Source organism: Halichondria panicea, chromosome 16 (genome assembly GCF_963675165.1).
Source record: "Halichondria panicea chromosome 16, odHalPani1.1, whole genome shotgun sequence".
Taxonomy (NCBI): domain Eukaryota; kingdom Metazoa; phylum Porifera; class Demospongiae; order Suberitida; family Halichondriidae; genus Halichondria; species Halichondria panicea.
The window spans coordinates 2,457,548-2,474,767 of NC_087392.1; the positions used below are offsets into that span (position 1 = coordinate 2,457,548).

At 41.6% G+C, this 17,220-nt stretch overlaps 5 protein-coding genes and 1 long non-coding RNA gene across 6 annotated transcripts; 3 read left to right on the top strand and 3 right to left on the bottom strand.

Moving 5' to 3' along the window:
* The first annotated feature begins 52 nt into the window (after positions 1–52).
* On the top strand, positions 53–1,656 carry LOC135350093 (uncharacterized). Its single transcript, XR_010399075.1, has 3 exons — positions 53–213; positions 360–657; positions 1,410–1,656. It is a non-coding gene; the product is annotated as an uncharacterized LOC135350093 (long non-coding RNA).
* Positions 1,657–2,127: 471 nt separating this feature from the next.
* On the bottom strand, positions 2,128–6,854 carry LOC135350059 (integrin-linked protein kinase-like). Its single transcript, XM_064548762.1, has 13 exons — positions 6,723–6,854; positions 5,887–5,995; positions 5,479–5,644; positions 5,009–5,104; positions 4,856–4,952; positions 4,730–4,777; positions 4,644–4,670; positions 4,496–4,581; positions 4,068–4,305; positions 3,748–3,869; positions 2,949–3,048; positions 2,582–2,712; positions 2,128–2,447 (listed from the first exon to the last, which is right to left on the bottom strand). Exons 1-13 carry the CDS (start codon positions 6,763–6,765, stop codon positions 2,298–2,300), a joined length of 1,413 nt encoding a protein of 470 aa, XP_064404832.1. The 5' UTR covers positions 6,766–6,854; the 3' UTR covers positions 2,128–2,297.
* Positions 6,855–6,893: 39 nt separating this feature from the next.
* On the top strand, positions 6,894–10,143 carry LOC135350048 (uncharacterized aarF domain-containing protein kinase 2-like). Its single transcript, XM_064548746.1, has 7 exons — positions 6,894–7,049; positions 7,195–8,222; positions 8,327–8,455; positions 8,813–8,905; positions 9,107–9,397; positions 9,460–9,513; positions 9,891–10,143. The coding sequence occupies exons 2-7, from the start codon at positions 7,224–7,226 to the stop codon at positions 10,080–10,082; spliced, it is 1,758 nt and encodes a 585-aa protein (XP_064404816.1). The 5' UTR covers positions 6,894–7,049; positions 7,195–7,223; the 3' UTR covers positions 10,083–10,143.
* Positions 10,144–10,171: 28 nt separating this feature from the next.
* LOC135350082 (vesicle-associated membrane protein 7-like) lies at positions 10,172–12,193 on the bottom strand. Its single transcript, XM_064548792.1, has 9 exons — positions 12,051–12,193; positions 11,664–11,909; positions 11,538–11,595; positions 11,290–11,339; positions 11,124–11,211; positions 10,741–10,828; positions 10,611–10,684; positions 10,412–10,510; positions 10,172–10,355 (listed from the first exon to the last, which is right to left on the bottom strand). The coding sequence occupies exons 2-9, from the start codon at positions 11,894–11,896 to the stop codon at positions 10,317–10,319; spliced, it is 729 nt and encodes a 242-aa protein (XP_064404862.1). The 5' UTR covers positions 11,897–11,909; positions 12,051–12,193; the 3' UTR covers positions 10,172–10,316.
* Positions 12,164–13,093, top strand: LOC135350091 (DNA-directed RNA polymerases I and III subunit RPAC2-like). Its single transcript, XM_064548803.1, has 5 exons — positions 12,164–12,302; positions 12,361–12,461; positions 12,515–12,591; positions 12,663–12,742; positions 12,939–13,093. Exons 1-5 carry the CDS (start codon positions 12,270–12,272, stop codon positions 12,996–12,998), a joined length of 351 nt encoding a protein of 116 aa, XP_064404873.1. The 5' UTR covers positions 12,164–12,269; the 3' UTR covers positions 12,999–13,093.
* Positions 13,009–17,183, bottom strand: LOC135350039 (uncharacterized). The gene is made up of 3 exons (XM_064548731.1): positions 17,047–17,183; positions 15,930–16,203; positions 13,009–15,508 (listed from the first exon to the last, which is right to left on the bottom strand). Exons 1-3 carry the CDS (start codon positions 17,119–17,121, stop codon positions 13,098–13,100), a joined length of 2,760 nt encoding a protein of 919 aa, XP_064404801.1. The 5' UTR covers positions 17,122–17,183; the 3' UTR covers positions 13,009–13,097.
* Between the last annotated feature and the right edge of the window lie 37 nt (positions 17,184–17,220).

Consider the following 17,220-nt stretch of genomic DNA (forward strand, 5'->3'; position numbering starts at 1 on the left):
CCTCGTTTTCGCTTTTAGATCTTCTTCTGCTTTATCTTTCTTGCCTCCCATTTTGAGCGAGCTCCGCCCTTAGCCTCGATTCGCAGGCCAAGGCCTTGTGAAGCTATTACGCCCTGTTTTGTCCACTAGAACTTGAGCAAAATCACAATTCGAGAATGTTGACTTACAGCTTTTTAAACCTTATACTTCTAGTAAGTATAACAGTAGCACAAGGTAAGCATGCATGCTATATCGTGCGCTATCCTATTGTACTTGTAGAGATAGAGTCTACTGCATAAATATAGATACACTATTGCTATAATAAATTATAGCTATTTATTTTAGAGTAAACTTTCATTCTCTATTCTCTAATTTTGCAGATCAATGTCCTCTTGGGACCTACTGTGGTAGAGCATGCTGCTTACCACTTATTCAGCGATGTTGTGCAACGTCTAATGACCCTACTAATCCTTTGCTCACATGCTGTACGGCTGACTCTACCAACGTTGTTGCAACTTGTGGCACTTTTCAATGCCCCAACAGCCTACCACCTGAGGAAGTGTACGACACAGCAGTGACAGTCACTACCGGTGAAGCAGCGCAGTTACGAAACCAGTGTTGCATGTACTTCAGAGAAGGATGTTGCAGCCAGAGTGAAAACAACTTTCTAGATTTGCTGTAAGTTTTAGAGGTTATGATCTCAACCATATTTTCTGCAACAAATCCACCCATTTGCATTCTTTAGTGGATCAATAATATCTACAGACAATAACAATAAACGCTGGTACATGATTGTCACTCAACAGCAATGGTTATATACCACCCCCTGCACCATGTAATAGAGTGTAAACATAACAATGAGTGCATCCCAGCTTTTCCCTCCCGACACCACACATAATATACTGTAAAGATTACCGTATAGAGGGTAATTTTCGTGGGGCAAAATATTCGTGATTTTCGTGGTTGAAGGTCTGTTTTACCCACGAATGAAACGACCTTGCCTATACCTTTACCGCAACCACGAACATATTAACCACGAAATGTCTCAATATTGTTTAACCACGAATATTTTGTCCCCCGAAAATTACCCGCTATATTAGGTATAATAGCTGCATCACTTTTATTTTCTGGCAATGCATAAGCAACTTCTAACATGCAATTGATTCCACACGTAGTATATACATGTACAAACAATGAACCTGGAGCCTAGAATCGAATTGCACTCTAGATCTGGGAAACTAAAACTTGGGCGATGCCTGCCCCAATGCAGGTTTCCCCTTACTTTATAGTATGCTTTGCACACTATCACAGTTTTTTTTTTATGTATTTGGCACCCTTCATGCAATGAGTTAATGCGTCAAAGGATAACCAAGCTATCATTTAGAAGACTGTTAATATAGCAATAACATGCAGTGTTAATTTCACTACAGATACAAGTTGGCACTTGGTCTGGGAATTGGACTCGGTGGTTTGCTAGTGATCATCCTGATACTGGTGGTGTGTTGTTGCTGCTGTGCAGTATGTAGTTAGCCGTAGCTGAGCTGTTTTATGTTATCCTGATCCTGTGGTGTACATGTTGCTGCTAATGTTTTTAAAGTGTAGTTGTATTAGTATATTTAGAGTACATACGACAATAATTGACTATGTTTTGTGTCAAAAATTAGTTTCTCATGTTTACATCAGTCAACTAGTGTCATGCATCCTACCACAGTAAATGATAGTTTGGTACACTGTTCACAGAATGTGCGGGCCATAATGTGGCCATAATAAAACAATGTTGCCTATAATTAATATACAGGCAGGCAATACAACCTATACACATACAGGCCAAATACTAGCAAGTATAATATAGGAGTTTTGCAAAATATTGCCAGGCAGGGCAATGAATACTTCAGGGGGTGTTGCAAAATAATATTGCAGCCAGGCAGGGCGGGCAATGAATACCAGAAGTATTATCAAGAGTATAAGAAAGTATGCATTTGCATCCGTGCGCATGCATGCGCAAGCAAGGTATAATTATCTGTAGCTAGCTGTCTGGAGTCTGCTGATATCTTAGTGAGTACCAATGCATAGTCTAAAATCCAGTCTCAAAACCTACTGCATGTGATCTCATTACTGTTCGTATTACTAACTATAGTAAAAAGTACATAGATCTAAGAGCAATTTGAAAATGTAAAAACACTAAAACAAACACTCAAGGAGCAGTCATTGAAATCTATTTGAAGATATGCATATACACGGACATTAACACTCTATATCACTGTAGCTAATGAGTGTACACTACTCTAACAGTTTGAAAATGGTGGGTTGATGGGTGATCAGGACACCTCCAACTTGTCCAGAATGGGCTGTATCTTCTCAAACCGAGGTCTCTTGTTCGGATCTGCATTCCAACAGATATCAATGATCCTTTGCAGGTGATGATTGACAAACGATGGAATGACCGGTCGAGCGTTGTCCCTGGCAATCTATGAGAAAAGAAAACAATCTACAAAAATTCCATCAGCGCCGCAGCAACAATTCATAACTGTTTAGTATAATAATTATGTCAAAATGCTAGTAGAAAGTTTTATCCTGATGCTCTTGAAATACTGAGCTCCACCTTAGTTCCAGCGTGCATGGGAGATAGGTCTGCGAAGGGAATCTTCCCAGTAGACACCTCCCAGAGGATGATAGCAAAGCTGTACATGTCAGCCGCTTTCTTGTCAAAGTCTTCAGGGCGGTGCTGGAGAACTGGGGGAGGAGGAAAGAGAGTGATATATTGGTATACGAAAAAGGAAGCCACCAAATGGCGTTCCAAACATGTGTATCTAGTCAGAACTACTCACTGGTGTTTACCAAATTGAACGACACGTAGCATTGACTGTAAGACTGTAATAAATCGGCACACCCAACAACTGTGTTTATCCCGTTGTCAGTGGCAACGTAAGAAATGTACATGTAACACCCATTCACAAAATTATACTTACGTTCAGGGGCCATCCAGCTGGGCTTGAAGACCTTATCATTGTCCATGAAAGAGAACCTAGTGTGAGGGAGATCAAGTTTAGCAGTCAGATCCTCATCGACCTGTTGTGTGTGGTGAAGAGACATTGTCAGTGCAATGTCTATTTGTGTGCGAGTGAAGAGAGAATGTCAGTGTAATGTCTATTTGAAGTGGAAATAACTTGTTCTCTGCGAGGTACGTATGTACCGTACTCTACCGAAATTACGCCCACCCCCACTGTTGAGTGAAATTTCCTGCATAGGCTAATTTGCCTCAAGAATACACCCACCATGCAGGAAGTGATGCATTTGTCAGTGAGCAGTTGTCAAGAAAGGTTTAGCAGTTTATTGTGTGTAAGCTGGTTAGCTCTAGATCTAATACTTACTCGTATAAGAGACAGAGACAAGGACAATCTTCTCTGAATCTATGTTGAAGGCTCTGACAGTGACAAGGAACAACCTTCTGATGCAAAATCTTGACTCATTATACCTAGCTACTTTACCCATGCATCACCATTGTTGTATATTGATGTATTTATTGTATTTTAAGAGCTGGCAGGCCTCAGACGAAGACTTATTTCTTACTGAGTGGGCTTAGTTTCGAGGCAAAACTACTGTTTTCAAAATTAAGCCCACCCCACCTGTAGCTGCTTTGTAGCATGCAATTAGGGTGGGCGTAATCTCGGTAGAGTACGGTACCATTTTGGGGAAGTGTGGAGCAATGTCCATTGATACCTTAAGATGAGTATGTGTGGTGCGTGGAAGTGACATGTACATGCTTACAAAGACGTGATGGGGGTTGAGGTCAAAATGCTTGATGAGTGGATCAAGTGAGTGAAGATGGGCCATCCCATGACATATGTCCCTACAGAACTTGATGCCTTCCTCTAGATTCACTTTGATCTCTGCAGAAACAAGTTACGCAAGCACATTACACATCTAGATTGGGTAGAAGGTGTTCACAACGGGAATTTATGAGTACATTAAAACATTAAAAGTGCCACTGAGTTCATACTGGCGGTAACGAATAATAGAGTCCAATCTGAAAGCTCATGCTTGCAAAAAGACATAATTAATTGCCTAGAAACAAAAAATAAACTTACCCGACTCGATATCATGGAGGATATAATAGAGGGAGCCCAGCTTCATATAGATGCCTATAGTGTGAACCTGCGGCTCTATGATGACACCAATGAGAGGAAGGATGTTATCATGGTTGAATATCCTGAGACGTGTGTACTCATGATGAAAGTTCTCCCTCAGAGTGGATCTAAAGACATCTCCCTTTGTCTTGAGCTTCTTCACCACCACAGTGTGACCACTCCACGAGCCTTTCCACGTCTGCACAGGGGAATACATAGCCGTAAATACAAGATGCACATTAACTATGTTTTCCTAGTAAGGCCGTATTACAGTTTCAAATGCAGATTTAGGAGTAATGATTTCACAGTTTTTGTCAAGTAATGAGCCTGAGATCAGGCATATCCACACTCTACTACAGCACCAGTGTGTTCACTACCATAGCACACACCTCTCCATAAGATCCCTGGCCGATCTTGATAGACATTGTGACCTGGCTCTTCTCCACCTCTGCCTGTCGCTGCTTGAAGTCAAGGTCTGTGGTAATCATTACACAAGATGATCATTACAACTTATAATTATTATGTGCAATAACTTACAGTCATTCTTCCTCATTGGCCGAACCTCTGTACAATGAAACACGGAATGAGTTAGGGTAGTAGCATAATTATTAGTACTGGCTTACTCTTGTGGGGTACAATGACCAGGCTTTGATCAAACTCCGCAGCAAGGGCTGTGTGTGTGTGTGTGTGTGTGTGTGTGTGTGTGTGTGTGTGTGTGTGTTAATTGCGTAGGTGGAGTGATAACTTACCTTCAAGCTTCTTCCTCAGTCTGGGGCGTGCCTTGGACAAGGGAGTATCTCCGTACTTGTTGGACATTACAATGAGAGCTCCATTCTTCACAAGCATCTGCAACAAGTGGAGACAATTCAACTTACAATGAAGTGCTACTAATCTAAAGTTACCTCGCAGATACCAATGTAGTTCCAGAAGGATGCGTAATGAAGGGGAGTGTTCCCATGCTCATTGGCCAAGTTCACATCGGGATTGGATCTCAAAATCTAAAAGAGAATTTAAATAAACTCATCAACTAGTGTGTGTGTATGAGAATTGGCCGACTGTATGTGTAGAGATAACGGCCACACAGATGCATGCCAAAGTAGAGACATAATAAATTATGTCCAGTCAACACAAACAACACTGAGATGACCAAATTTGGCAAAATAGTGCCTCAATGTCAACACGCAAGGCATACAGGCCAAATAACAGTTTGAGAACTAAACTCAGGATCTGTGTGCTATATATACAGTAACACATGTAACCATCACCATTACTTGACATTCCTTTACTAATTGGATTCAACCTTATAAGGAAGCTAACCTTACATTATGTGCACTGAATTCAACCTAATACATGTACATGTACTGTACCTCACCTTGACAACCATGTCATACTTGCCGTGTTGAGAGGCCACATGGAGCAGGGAGTCTCCACCCATGTTGACTATGTCCGTCTTGGCCCCCCTCACGAAAAATGCCTCAATGATGTTGGGGTAGCCGTACATGCAGGCATAGTGTAGCGGTGTAAAGCCATGCTGATCCCTACCAAAAGAATTATACCCCAGCTGAATATAACAGGTGGAAATATATATATACATGTACAGTGTGTACCTAAGCTCTGCACGTAGGGTACTATAATTATAAACGACATTTCCAGTAAAGGACACCTAAAGGACGCTCGTAATAGCACCATTTGTATACCTTTAGTGCTACGAGCAATGGACAACTTAGGAAAACGTGGCTGCTCCGAGGATATACTCGGGGGCAGTTGCTAAGAGACTTACGTAATGTTGATGTCATTATCGGGGTTCATGATCCACTCGCGACAGTAGAGTTCGTCCCCATCCTTCGAAGCTGAGAAAATGTCTTCACTTGTCGTCTCTGGCCTCAGGCCTGAGGGGGGGGGGTAACAATGACTATTAGACACTAAGCTGGTAAGATCTACATGGGAAGTACATGGGAAATGTGCCTCAGAGGAGATACGTACACTATGGGACTTAGTATACCTGCAATTTGCTTAGTATCTTGTTGTCAAGCAAAGTAAACTTATGTAGTGTAGTCAAGCCACAAGGCAAGGTTTGCGCATGCGCACTAGTATATCTAGACACTGTTTTGGAGGTGTCCATGTGATTTAGAACCCCTCAGGCACTTGTAGTACCCTCACTACAGTGTCAACTACTATATAGCTACAAGATGCATGTATATAGACTACTAGAGAGAAAATGTGAAACACTGTGTGAAGTATTTCACTGACTCCGGCTCAAACTTACGAGTAAAGAATCTAAAGTCAGACTCCAAATCCATAACTTTGCTACTTTTGTTTATCAATGTTGTTCTAGGTGTAAAGTTATTTAGTAAACACTACTTGCCAGCCAGCTCTCCAGTCTACCAAGTACTATGAATGTGACTTCTAGATACTACTTCTACAGTACTTCTAGATACTACAGACTGGCTACTATAGAGACACGATCTATTTTTAAGCTAGGTGGAGTGAACACCATCTCATTAGTGAGTGCAAACATGCTGATTGAAGACAAACAAAAATTTGACAGCTTTGCCAAATTGGTGTGCTTCTTTCTTGTAGAGAGATGTGAGGTTATTGGCATAGCTACATTCTTACCAGATTTAGCAGAGAATCCTGACATACCCGTTGGAAATGCCATCTTCTACTGTTCTGTATGTTCTAGTTTCGGTTCTTGTCTCTCCTTTTCTATGCAAGATGCGGCTAATTCATGAGACCAACTTAGTTGACTTCAATTTCTGGCCGCGGTCTTCTTCGGTTATTGTCTTTTTACTAATACATCTGACACCCTCTACCAAATATAAAGCTCGTGCTCTGTACTATACCCTCTACTATCTATGACTATACTATGCTAATCTACTGCACACTGGCTTGCTGAGCTGATCTCTGACCAGTAGCCTAGTTAATAGGGTATCCAATAGATTGGTAAGTCTCTGAATATAGATTCTAGTCAAATGCAGATGCAATTTAACTGGTTTAGTTATTGTATCCTGGTTTATTATTAAATACTACAGCTCAATTTAATACAGACTGTAAACGCAATTTTTACCATATTTTTATCTCCATGCAGAGCTTCAGAGGCATTCAGGCAGTGATTAGATGTCGGGTGCACTTATGCAAGCAGCTCGTACGTGCAGCTTCTGTCTGCACAGCTACCCAAGACAAGTATTGTATCATCCGAAACTAAGTGTGCTATCTGTCTCAAGAACAGGCGCAAAACTCATAGAACATCGCTTGTCGTGTATTAAGAGGAATGTATCGAGCACAGTAAAGCGTGCACCTTTGTCATCCTATGCTTCAAAGGCGAAGTTTTGGATCAGAGACAATCGCAAAACTAGTTTATTGCTGGTTGGATGTGGACTCCTCGGAAGCTATCTATCAATATTAAAGGCTCGACATTCTCAATGTCTCTCTCCTGCTATACCTGTGGTAAAATACCCTCAAATCACTAGTCCCATAGAACACTCAGAAATATTTACTAAAGAACTCTCTATTCAACAAAAGCTCAAACTCTCACTTCGTTTCATTTTCCTCTGCCTCGTCTTCTCTCCAATGCTCATCCTCCACACAGCTTCCTATCTCACAGGGAGCACTTTTCTCGAGAAGGTAGAAGTCCGATACCTTATTTTTGTGCTCCAGACTGCTGGTCCTGCCTTCATCAAACTTGGTCAGTGGGCAAGCACTAGGAGAGACCTCTTTAGTGAGAATTTCTGTCAGACCCTCTCATCTCTACACACTCATTGCATTCCCCACACCTGGGCAGAAACGCAAGAGTCCTTGGTGCAGAGTTTTGGCGAGGGCTGGAATCAACACCTTCTGATTCAGGACCACGATCCGATTGGCTGCGGCTGTGTTGCACAAGTCTATCAGGGATATTTGAAACGCTCACAAGAAGAAATTGAGAGTGGCAGTTATCCCTCTGGAGAAGGTGTGCCCATTGCTGTCAAGGTGATGCACGCAGGTATGGTTGAGGCTATGGACCTAGACATTAATTTGATGATGGGTGTCGCCTCCTGGGTGGACTACCTCTATCCTGACGTGCACTGGATTGCTCTAAAAGAGTGCGTGGACGAGTTTTCCATGACTATGCAAAAACAGGTAATAATTATACTCGTTAGCACACGTACACCATTATTATGATCATTATTAGCCATTGATTTTTAATTCTTGACGGTGATAACATTATATTTCTATCATCGCAGCTTGATATGGAGATGGAGGCTCACAACCTATCCAAGTTCAATGTACTGATGACAGGATACGATAGTGTCAAGTTTCCTACGCCCCTCTATCCGTTTGTCACTAAGACTGTCCTTGTCGAGAGCTACGAGGTAATTTGGTATTTTAAGCTACATGTACATATTTTACTTTGTCTGGATTAAATGATGTGGATTTGTATCATCTGAAAAGCATTCGTCCAATTCATGTTAATTCCCATGAATATAATTCATTATCATTCACTTTCACTACCGTATAGCGGGTAATTTTCGTGGGGTAAAATATTCGTTATTTTCGTGGGCAGGCTGACCTCCACGAAATTTTATCGTAGGCGTGGCTTATCTGAACGTAGGAATGCCGTGCAGCCACGAGACGAAATGAAACTTTTACTCACGAAAACTACCATTTCTCGAGTTGAACAAATGTTTTACCCCACGAAACTTACCCGCTATACGGTATAATTATTGCAGCGAGGTGATCACATATCAGCGTATCTCAGTGAGCCAGGTGGTCACCTTCAGAAGAGATTGGCCAAAATTGGTATTGATGTTTTGCTGGATATGGTATGTTGTAGCTATATCCTCCGCCTACTTCATTATCGCTACCAACCTCTGCTTGTACTAGCTGCAAACATTCGGCCTGAGAGCAAAACACCTGTGCTTTCACTTTTTCTGAACTCATTTCCCATTTGAATACCCTGATTTGGTTAATTACCAAAAAAGCACATACTCACCATCCATATATCACACACTCCACCCCCACAGATGTTTATCCATAACTTTGTCCACGGAGACCTTCATCCCGGCAACATCCTCGTCCAAGACCCCTCCTCACACCCTAAACTAGTGTTCATTGACTGTGGAATAGCCACCAGCCTTGGATCCGTGGACTTTGAGAACTTCTACAAATTGTTCAAGGCAATAGTGACAGGTCACGGGGAGACAGTGGCAGACCTGATGCTAAACGGGCAGACGTGTCATACCCTCAGCGAGTACAGACGGGACATGGCCGAGCTAGTTGATGAGCATTTGCAGAGCCATCTTAAACTGACAGAGGTACAATAAATGTGACGCTCGTGTAGGTCATTGATTAATAGTACTAATTTGTATGTATATAGATTCAAGTGGGTACATTGTTCTCGAGGCTTTTCAATATTCTCATCGATCATAAGGTTAGTTAAAATTCTGTCAAGGTGTTTACTGCATACGGTATAATCTGGTTAATAAGTGCACATCAAGTAATAGGCGCATACTGGTTAGCAGACCAAGAGCCTTGATAGAAGGCGCATGGTTTTCTGCATTAAGTCTCTTTCACTACTGGTAGTTGTGTTATACTGCTGTCAGATATGACTATAGACCTCTTGCAGACAAACGATCGAGCTAGCTAATGGAGATATGCTTCATTGAAACGTCATGGGCGTGGTTAAAATAAAATCTCTATAAGCGCATAGAGGCTTGCTCTTTTCCCTATAGGCGCATGCGCTTACTAACCAGATTGTACGGTATGCTGTGTTAGCTCTTGTATGACGAATTGTGCTGTTAATTGTAGGTACGGATTTCCCCTAACTACACTTCCGTGATGGCGGGTCTGATGGTGATTGAGGGAGTGGCTCGATCCCTCGACCCTGGTATAGACATTCTGGACAATGCCAAACTCTGTATCCTACAGAGGGCAACGCTAGTCTTTCAAGATAAACTCAAACAAACTTCTAGGAATGTTTGTGACAAGTTTTTCTCTTAGTTCAATGTATGCTGTTTATACAGCAACTTCTATTTATGGACTTCTATTTATTTCTCAATAATCCACTCTGATTATGAAGGTTGGCATAATGAATTAAAAAATTTGTATTTGCTACAACAAAACATAATGAAAATGTGAGGTGCTTAACAATAGTAACACAAACACATACGTAACACATACTAGCAAAGAGATATACATACACACATCAACACATCACTTTTCTCCGTCTCCTTTTTAGAAAGACACTCCCACATACACAGAGACACTCAATACCTGCAAAAGATAGGTTTTTTTATGATGACGATTGGTCGATTGCTCATGTGACTTACAATGAGCGCAACAATTATCACGCACACCACAACAATTATTTTCCAGTTTCTCCTAAGACACTGACAGCATCTCTCCCTACTTCTGGGGCTGATTAATGCCTGCATGTTGTGTGTGTGGGGAGGGGGGGGGGTACGTGTGAATGATGAGTGGGTTTGTTTCAACGGGGTGAATGTACATACTGACTAGCTGGCAGCCTACCTCAAAACTCTTCACACTAATACTGTCAGATCGTAATAGCTCTAGCTGTTCCAACTGCCCATCTTCAAGTAAATCTACAAAAGTGACGTGTACAAGTGATTTGGAATCAAACAATTGTACATTACCGTACCTAAATCTCTCATTCCAATGTTCTCAAGCACAATCTCATTGTCGGCTGGTTGTTGGAGATTAAATGCTGTCTCCTCAGTGTGAAGTTTCTGTGTGGCGTTACGGTTATTACACTATGCCATAATTTATAGTAGGCGAACTGAAATAGTGTAACACGTATTATTAGTAGTACCAGGAGCACATTGTTAAATGTATGTAGGTATTGTTTGATTCTTTGACTGAATGATTTCAATATCAAAAATCTCCCAAGCTGTATTAGCCTAAGCTACTGTATCAGCTTACTGTATCAGCCTACTGTGCATGGATTCATAATTATGGATCACAGAGTGTGTGTAGCAGAAAGGGTCAATGATGCTGCTATAATAATACAGACGATATTCATACCATTTGTTGAGACAGTTCTCTAGCAAATTCAGTGTTCATTGCAAATGGAAGTGCATTCTGTATTGTATCAGAATAAGCCTCTAGAAACCTGCAAGAAAAGTTAGTGATGATTAAAGTAGTGATAACATTTATAAGCACATGTAAGTACGTGGAATAGCAGCTGTACCTCTCCTTGACGATGTTCAAGAACAAGAATGCCTTGGAGCGCTCAAACTCCTACATGAGGAACACCTACAATAAGCTAAGCACACAAGCCTCAAACACACACACCACCAAAAACGCTAAGCTGACAAGGTATTGAACAATCTGATTACATAATTAGTCGGGCAATTATGGGTCATTATGAAATTGAAAGGCAGGAGAGAAGTGAAGCATGCTACCATTAGTTGTGGACAAACACTTTAGTACACTTACATCGTCAGTGATACACATGTAAACAACTCCTCCCTCAGAGACATAATGATACATATAGCTGTATCCAGAAAAAACAAAATACTGTGTTAATTAATTGAGCTGTATATATAGTAATGATGGACTTACTCTCCAGAGGCATATGTCATCATGCTGTCCTGATCTGAGCGTATGGTCTTCAGCACCTGCTGCGCCACCTCACTAAAGTTCCCATGGCAACAGGCATAATGGGTCAATACAGTTGTGCCCCTGGCAATCACGGCATAGATTATCCCAAGGGTGTAAGAGGCAATGAAAATCCCATCAGCATTGATTGGGGTGGAGTTACTGGAACGAAGAGTCACACGATTCTCTTGAGACATCTCTTCAACAGATCTGAACAAGGTATGCACTTTGACTTTTGTAGTAAGAGGTCACAGTATTCAATTACGTGACATTCTGCAATTACATACAAATCATGCACGTACCTACAACTAGCTCAGTTTTATACACAATATGGATTCGAGGGGAACTCACAGAATCAGTAGTAGACATAATTTCTTGGATCAATCGAAGAACAGTGGTTAAGGTTTGTGTACTGTATAATTATTAAATGTTTGTTTGCTTCTCCTTGTCTGTTTGCCAATTCAGCACAATGTCAAATGAAAAATGACGTCACAGGTGAGTTTAACCCCTTCTTCACGGAGCTAGCTTGCATCAATCAAATCTCAAGGTCTGCATGCATCTCAGTTTCCCATGGCTGAAGACAGAGAAAGATGTTTGGAGATTGTGAGACAGTGATCACAATTCCCCCAACTTGGTTTAACTATTATTGCTTTCTCACCAGGTTCCATTAGATGACCCAGATGACACCACATGTATGACCTTTGTACTCAAGCAAGAAGACCACACCCTTGGGAATGCCCTCAGATACATGATTATGAAGAAGTAGGTACAATAATTATAAGCACCATGCACCTAATCTTTCTTCCGCTGTCCAGCCCAGACGTGACATTCTGTGGATACAGTGTACCTCATCCTTCGGAACCCAAAATAAACTTGAGAGTGCAAACAAACGGTATGCACATAATGGGATAGTGTGTATGGAACAACACTTATCTTGTGTATCATAACACACACATCCACCAGGTGTAGCAGCCACAGACGCATTGAGAAAAGGTCTGGAAGATCTTCAGGAATTGTGTGCCCATGTCCAGCATAATTTTGAGGTACATTTAAGTGTGGCCCGCCTTACACGCACATGCACATACACGTACGTTATATATAGAAGCCCAGTTATTGATTAAGGGTCTACGCTTGATCTCAATGTTTTGAAATAGAAGCCCTGGCAACAATTCGACCATACACCATAATTATAATTATGTCAAGTGGTTGTTGATCGATACTTACATTGATTTATTACAGCAAAAAGTGGCAAGTTTCTCAGAGCAAGACAATTCTATGTCCTCACAAACTGAACCATGATTACACTGTCTCAATAGTTGAATAAATTATGTGTGTGCGGTATTATTTTATACAAAAAGCAACAAAATAATTATTAATGATTAAAAAGACACAAATTTGCTACCTTGGAGGCAACATTGGTTTTGGCTTGAGTGCTACTACAGGTCTCTGGCTAGAGCTACTGGCACCTCCATGTCTACTCAGAGAGGGATTATTGTTCTGCAAACAAGCGGCCAGTTCACTGTTCTGAATTTTGCTCAGGACTGCAGGTTTCGCTTTAGGGGTAGGTGGTGGTGGCTTCCTTGCTGTCTCCGGACCATTAGGTGCTCCATAATTAAAATTTCTGATTTCTGATGGCTTCCTTGCTGTCTCTGGACCATTCGGTGCTCCATGATTAAAATTTCTGATTTCTGATGGCTTTCTTGCTGTTTCAGGGCCACTAGGAAATATCCTCTTTGGTTCCGGATTGTACATGTTTGAGACAGGTGGATCAGGTAGTGTTTTTCTCATTCCCGAATTTTTGACTGGTTGGGTACGTGGAATTTCTGAAGGTTTAGGTTTACTGTTCAAAAATGATGGCTCTGGAAGTTTTTTTCTTACGCTTGGACTTACAGGAGAGGTAGGCTTTCTCTTTAATACAGCATCAATGTCTCTTCTAACATCAGGAGCAGACTGCTTTTTCACAGCCGTTTCGGTACCATTTAGATGTGGTTCTTGCCATTTCTTCCTCATCCCCCCCGGACTGACTGGTGGTCCAGGGAGCTTCTTTCTAGAATTTTGAGGAGAATCAATACTCAATAGGTTATCGAGCGAAGAGCTATTAACTTTTGGTCTATTTGCGACGGGGGGTGGTGAAGTGGCCTTTGGTTTGTGGCTCATGTTGTTGGGCTTTCGTAAGGGTATAGGTTTAGGAGAAATTTCTCTTTTTGCACTCTTTGGAATAGGTACTGGTGGTCTGCTAGAAACATTTTCCATTGAAATTTCCCTTTTTGTACTCTTTGGAATAGGTACTGGTGGTCTGCTAGAAACATCTTCCGTTGCTATTTCCGACCTTTTCCAGCTTGGTTGTACATGTGTAATGTTTTGCTTTGGCTGTTTAGGCACAGGTGAGGACTGTTTGTGGATGTCACTCTTTTTATTAAAACTAACATCTTCGAAAAGATCATCGTTTTTGGTTTCATGATAGCCTAAGGCAATCTTGGGTGGTGGCAATGGGAGTCGTGTTCCCCCTGCAGGTACGGATATTCCTCGCTGAGGGGTGTGAGAAGGAAGAGAATTAGTCTTATTCTCACTATGTGGTCTGCTTAAAGGCGGTCGAGTAGACTCTGGCCCTCTGATAGGTGGTACAGGGGGTACTTCGTCATCGTCTGCATAGTTCATAGGGGATTTTGATCGTGGTGGTAGTGGAATAGGGTTGTTCACAATATGTGGGTAGGATCTCGGTTTATTCGGTGTTGTTGTTGTTTGATGTAAGGACCGACCAGAGGCCTGGGGGTGACGTCTTGGCACAGGTGGGGCTGACTCATCGTCCGAAGATAACAAAGGGGGGGCAGTGTTTGTTTGAGATGGAGGAGGAAGTGGCACAGGTAACCGATCAACATGTCTGGGTGGTAGTGGAAGAGGAAGACTCTTTTCTCTGCTGGAATGGTTGTAGTCCAAATATGCCTGGGGTGAGTTTGGGTCACAATCCACATAACTGTCAGTGTCACTCTCAAGACTCTCCTCTTCACTCATCAATCGCTCCCTAGCTGCTGATTTGGACAGTTCTCTGTTATGTACTGGAGACCGTGGAGGGTATTCAATGTCTTCATATGGGCCTTGCTCATCTTCACTCCAGCTCCTCGACACCTGTCTTCTCTGTTTCAACTTTGATCCTAAATCTGATTTGAAATTGACAGCAAAAGGCATAGCAGGAGGGGTGTTGGCCCTATTCTTAACAGGAGGTGGTGGTGGTTGGAGCTTTTTAGTCCTGGTCAATAAAGGAGATAGCCTTGAAGATATATTGTTCATGGGGGGCCTTAAATTCGGCGATTCATCTCTGAGTGACCTGTCAGGAAGTGGGGGAGGGGGTCCACTGGGGAAGTCAAATTGTGTCTCGTCAAATGACGAAATTACTTCACTTTCTAGTATCTTTGTAAATCTCTTTGATTGCCTGTTAGGAGGTAGTGGAGGAGGAACACTATTGGCAGGGTTTTTCCAAACAGGAGGAGGCTGCAAGTTGAGCTTCTGGAGCACTGTGTCAGAGATAATACTATCGTATACATCATCAACCTGCTCAGCAAATGAATACTGGTCTGGCAAATGAACCAAGTTTGGATCTTCATAGAGGGAAGTCCCATCATACCCCCGAGATGGGGATGACTTGGGTGGAGGAAGAGGTGGGCGGAGCTTTGGCTTGTTCATTAGAGAGGGTTGTGTAGTGTGATCAGGAAATTGTGAGTTAGAGGATATGGGTAAGTGAGGAGGAGACACAGTGTCTAGAGATCGGGAAGACACTTCGAAATAGTTGTCTTCCTCCACTTCACAGTCAACTGTAATGGGATGTAATACACAATAATGAGAATATAATTATAGTCAATCATGCATGGTAATTATCCACTTAAGCAATGACAAAAACATTTTGAGTGTATACTGAAATCCGAAAAGCACACACAAAATCGGCATTAACATATACCGTATAGCGCGAAATTTTCGAGGGGCTTAATTTTCGTGGATTTCGTGGGTTAGCAATCCTACACGAAAATTAATTCCACGAAAATCGTTCTTTACCTGCTATAACGTGCAAGATTTAAAGGCGTGGCTTCCGGTAAGCAGTCATTCCGCGAACATTGTGCAACGAAATGGCTTTTAGAGGCCAATCCACGAAATATAAGTGCCTCGAAAATTTCGCGCTATACGGTATCAGCTAACTGCTAACTGTAAAATGGCATCTATCTAAACAAACAAGCATACCTGCTGAGAAGCCACATACATCAGCCAGCACAGCAACCCATTCGTCCATTGTGTCCTGACTCTCACAGTCAAAAAAATAGTCTCTGTTTTTGCCCTTGACAATAATAGCTATTTTGATGATGAATGTACGGCCACTGATCGGGAAAGGTGCCACCATGTCGTCGCATCCGTTTAGGTCTATTGTCTTGAGGTAATCCTGAGGTTTCTTTTCACTGGAGCTGTAGTACTCCATGTACCCACTAGACCATACGACAAAGTACCGTTTGTGCCAGTTCTGTGTGTGCGTATGGGGGTAGCAAATAGAATTATATATGGGGGTGGTTGGTACTATACTGTATACATAGAAGCATTCTTACGCAGATACTAACAACGTATGTAAACAATGAAAAGTACACTTCAAATAATTATAAATTGGCAACACAAACCATAAACACTGACAAGACTTTATAAAGTCATCCATAATAAAAGGCCCTTCAAATAAATGTACACAAATCTCTTGCTGTACATGGCTGAAATGACAAGTCTAAGCACAGAGTGAGAACGTAGCATAAATACTGCTTCAATGCATCTACTTCCTCGAGCGTCTCTAGTAAACTGGGATGATGGTAAGGGTAGCTGAGAAACCAACAATAGAAAACATCCTTAGTAATTGAGAGGAGTAAAAACATACTATTGATGAGGTTTTAGTTAATGGCATAACAGTTATCTTTCAAATAAAAATTAACAATGCGACAACTGTATACTTACGTAGACACACCTGGTGGGCAATTTTACGAGGGTATCTTCCTAAACAGTATAATAATCCATTTAGGTGACACTCTATAAAAATTAATATCCACTGCTAGAACAACAGTTTGTTATGGGATTTATATACCAGTTCCTAGTCATAATAATTATATAATCTATCTTTTTATAATGTTCCAGTTACAGCAGTTCTATAGCTGCGCTTGATTAAACGCATACCAGTGTAGTCACATATAAAATCAGATGTACAGATTGACAGATAAGTACTTTCTCTTGGATGAATGAAGTGCAAATTAGGTGTAGCTAGCTAGCTAGATCAGTAAACCAAACTGTGTCTAGATCTACCCCACAGCACTGAGCCAACTTCACTCACAGCCATCAGCTTGTCCTGGGGAGGTGACTTGATTAGAAAGCCTTCTTTCACAACAGTGTTGCTTTTGTCAGCCATCTTAGAAAGCAGACAATCACCTGCCAAAGATCAACATCTGCCTAGTGCTAGGGAGAGACCACCACGCCCCCAATTTCCGTAAGTTAGGGTTTTTCCCAA

Excerpts from the sequence above, each read along its gene's own strand:
- LOC135350059 (XM_064548762.1), bottom strand. The coding sequence starts at position 6,765 with ATGGCATTTCCAACGGGTATGTCAGGATTCTCTGCTAAATCTG. Across the intron at positions 5,645-5,886 it reads GATAATGACATCAACATTAC|GGATCAGCATGGCTTTACAC; the intron begins GTAAGTCTCTTA and ends TTCTTTTGGTAG. Across the intron at positions 4,306-4,495 it reads GCCAGGGATCTTATGGAGAG|ACGTGGAAAGGCTCGTGGAG; the intron begins GTGTGTGCTATG and ends TCCCCTGTGCAG.
- LOC135350048 (XM_064548746.1), top strand. The coding sequence starts at position 7,224 with ATGTCGGGTGCACTTATGCAAGCAGCTCGTACGTGCAGCTTCTGTCTG. Across the intron at positions 8,456-8,812 it reads TCCTTGTCGAGAGCTACGAG|CGAGGTGATCACATATCAGC; the intron begins GTAATTTGGTAT and ends TAATTATTGCAG. Across the intron at positions 9,514-9,890 it reads ATATTCTCATCGATCATAAG|GTACGGATTTCCCCTAACTA; the intron begins GTTAGTTAAAAT and ends TGTTAATTGTAG.
- LOC135350091 (XM_064548803.1), top strand. The coding sequence starts at position 12,270 with ATGGCTGAAGACAGAGAAAGATGTTTGGAGATT. Across the intron at positions 12,462-12,514 it reads AGATACATGATTATGAAGAA|CCCAGACGTGACATTCTGTG; the intron begins GTAGGTACAATA and ends TCCGCTGTCCAG. Across the intron at positions 12,592-12,662 it reads CTTGAGAGTGCAAACAAACG|GTGTAGCAGCCACAGACGCA; the intron begins GTATGCACATAA and ends CACATCCACCAG.
- LOC135350039 (XM_064548731.1), bottom strand. The coding sequence starts at position 17,121 with ATGGCTGACAAAAGCAACACTGTTGTGAAAGAAGGCTTTCTAATCAAG. Across the intron at positions 16,204-17,046 it reads CCCAGGACAAGCTGATGGCT|AACTGGCACAAACGGTACTT; the intron begins GTGAGTGAAGTT and ends ACGCACACACAG. Across the intron at positions 15,509-15,929 it reads TGTATGTGGCTTCTCAGCAG|TTGACTGTGAAGTGGAGGAA; the intron begins GTATGCTTGTTT and ends ATCCCATTACAG.
- LOC135350082 (XM_064548792.1), bottom strand. The coding sequence starts at position 11,896 with ATGTCTCAAGAGAATCGTGTGACTCTTCGTTCCAGTAACTCCACCCCA. Across the intron at positions 11,596-11,663 it reads ATGACATATGCCTCTGGAGA|CTATATGTATCATTATGTCT; the intron begins GTAAGTCCATCA and ends TTCTGGATACAG. Across the intron at positions 11,212-11,289 it reads TTGAACATCGTCAAGGAGAG|GTTTCTAGAGGCTTATTCTG; the intron begins GTACAGCTGCTA and ends CTTTTCTTGCAG.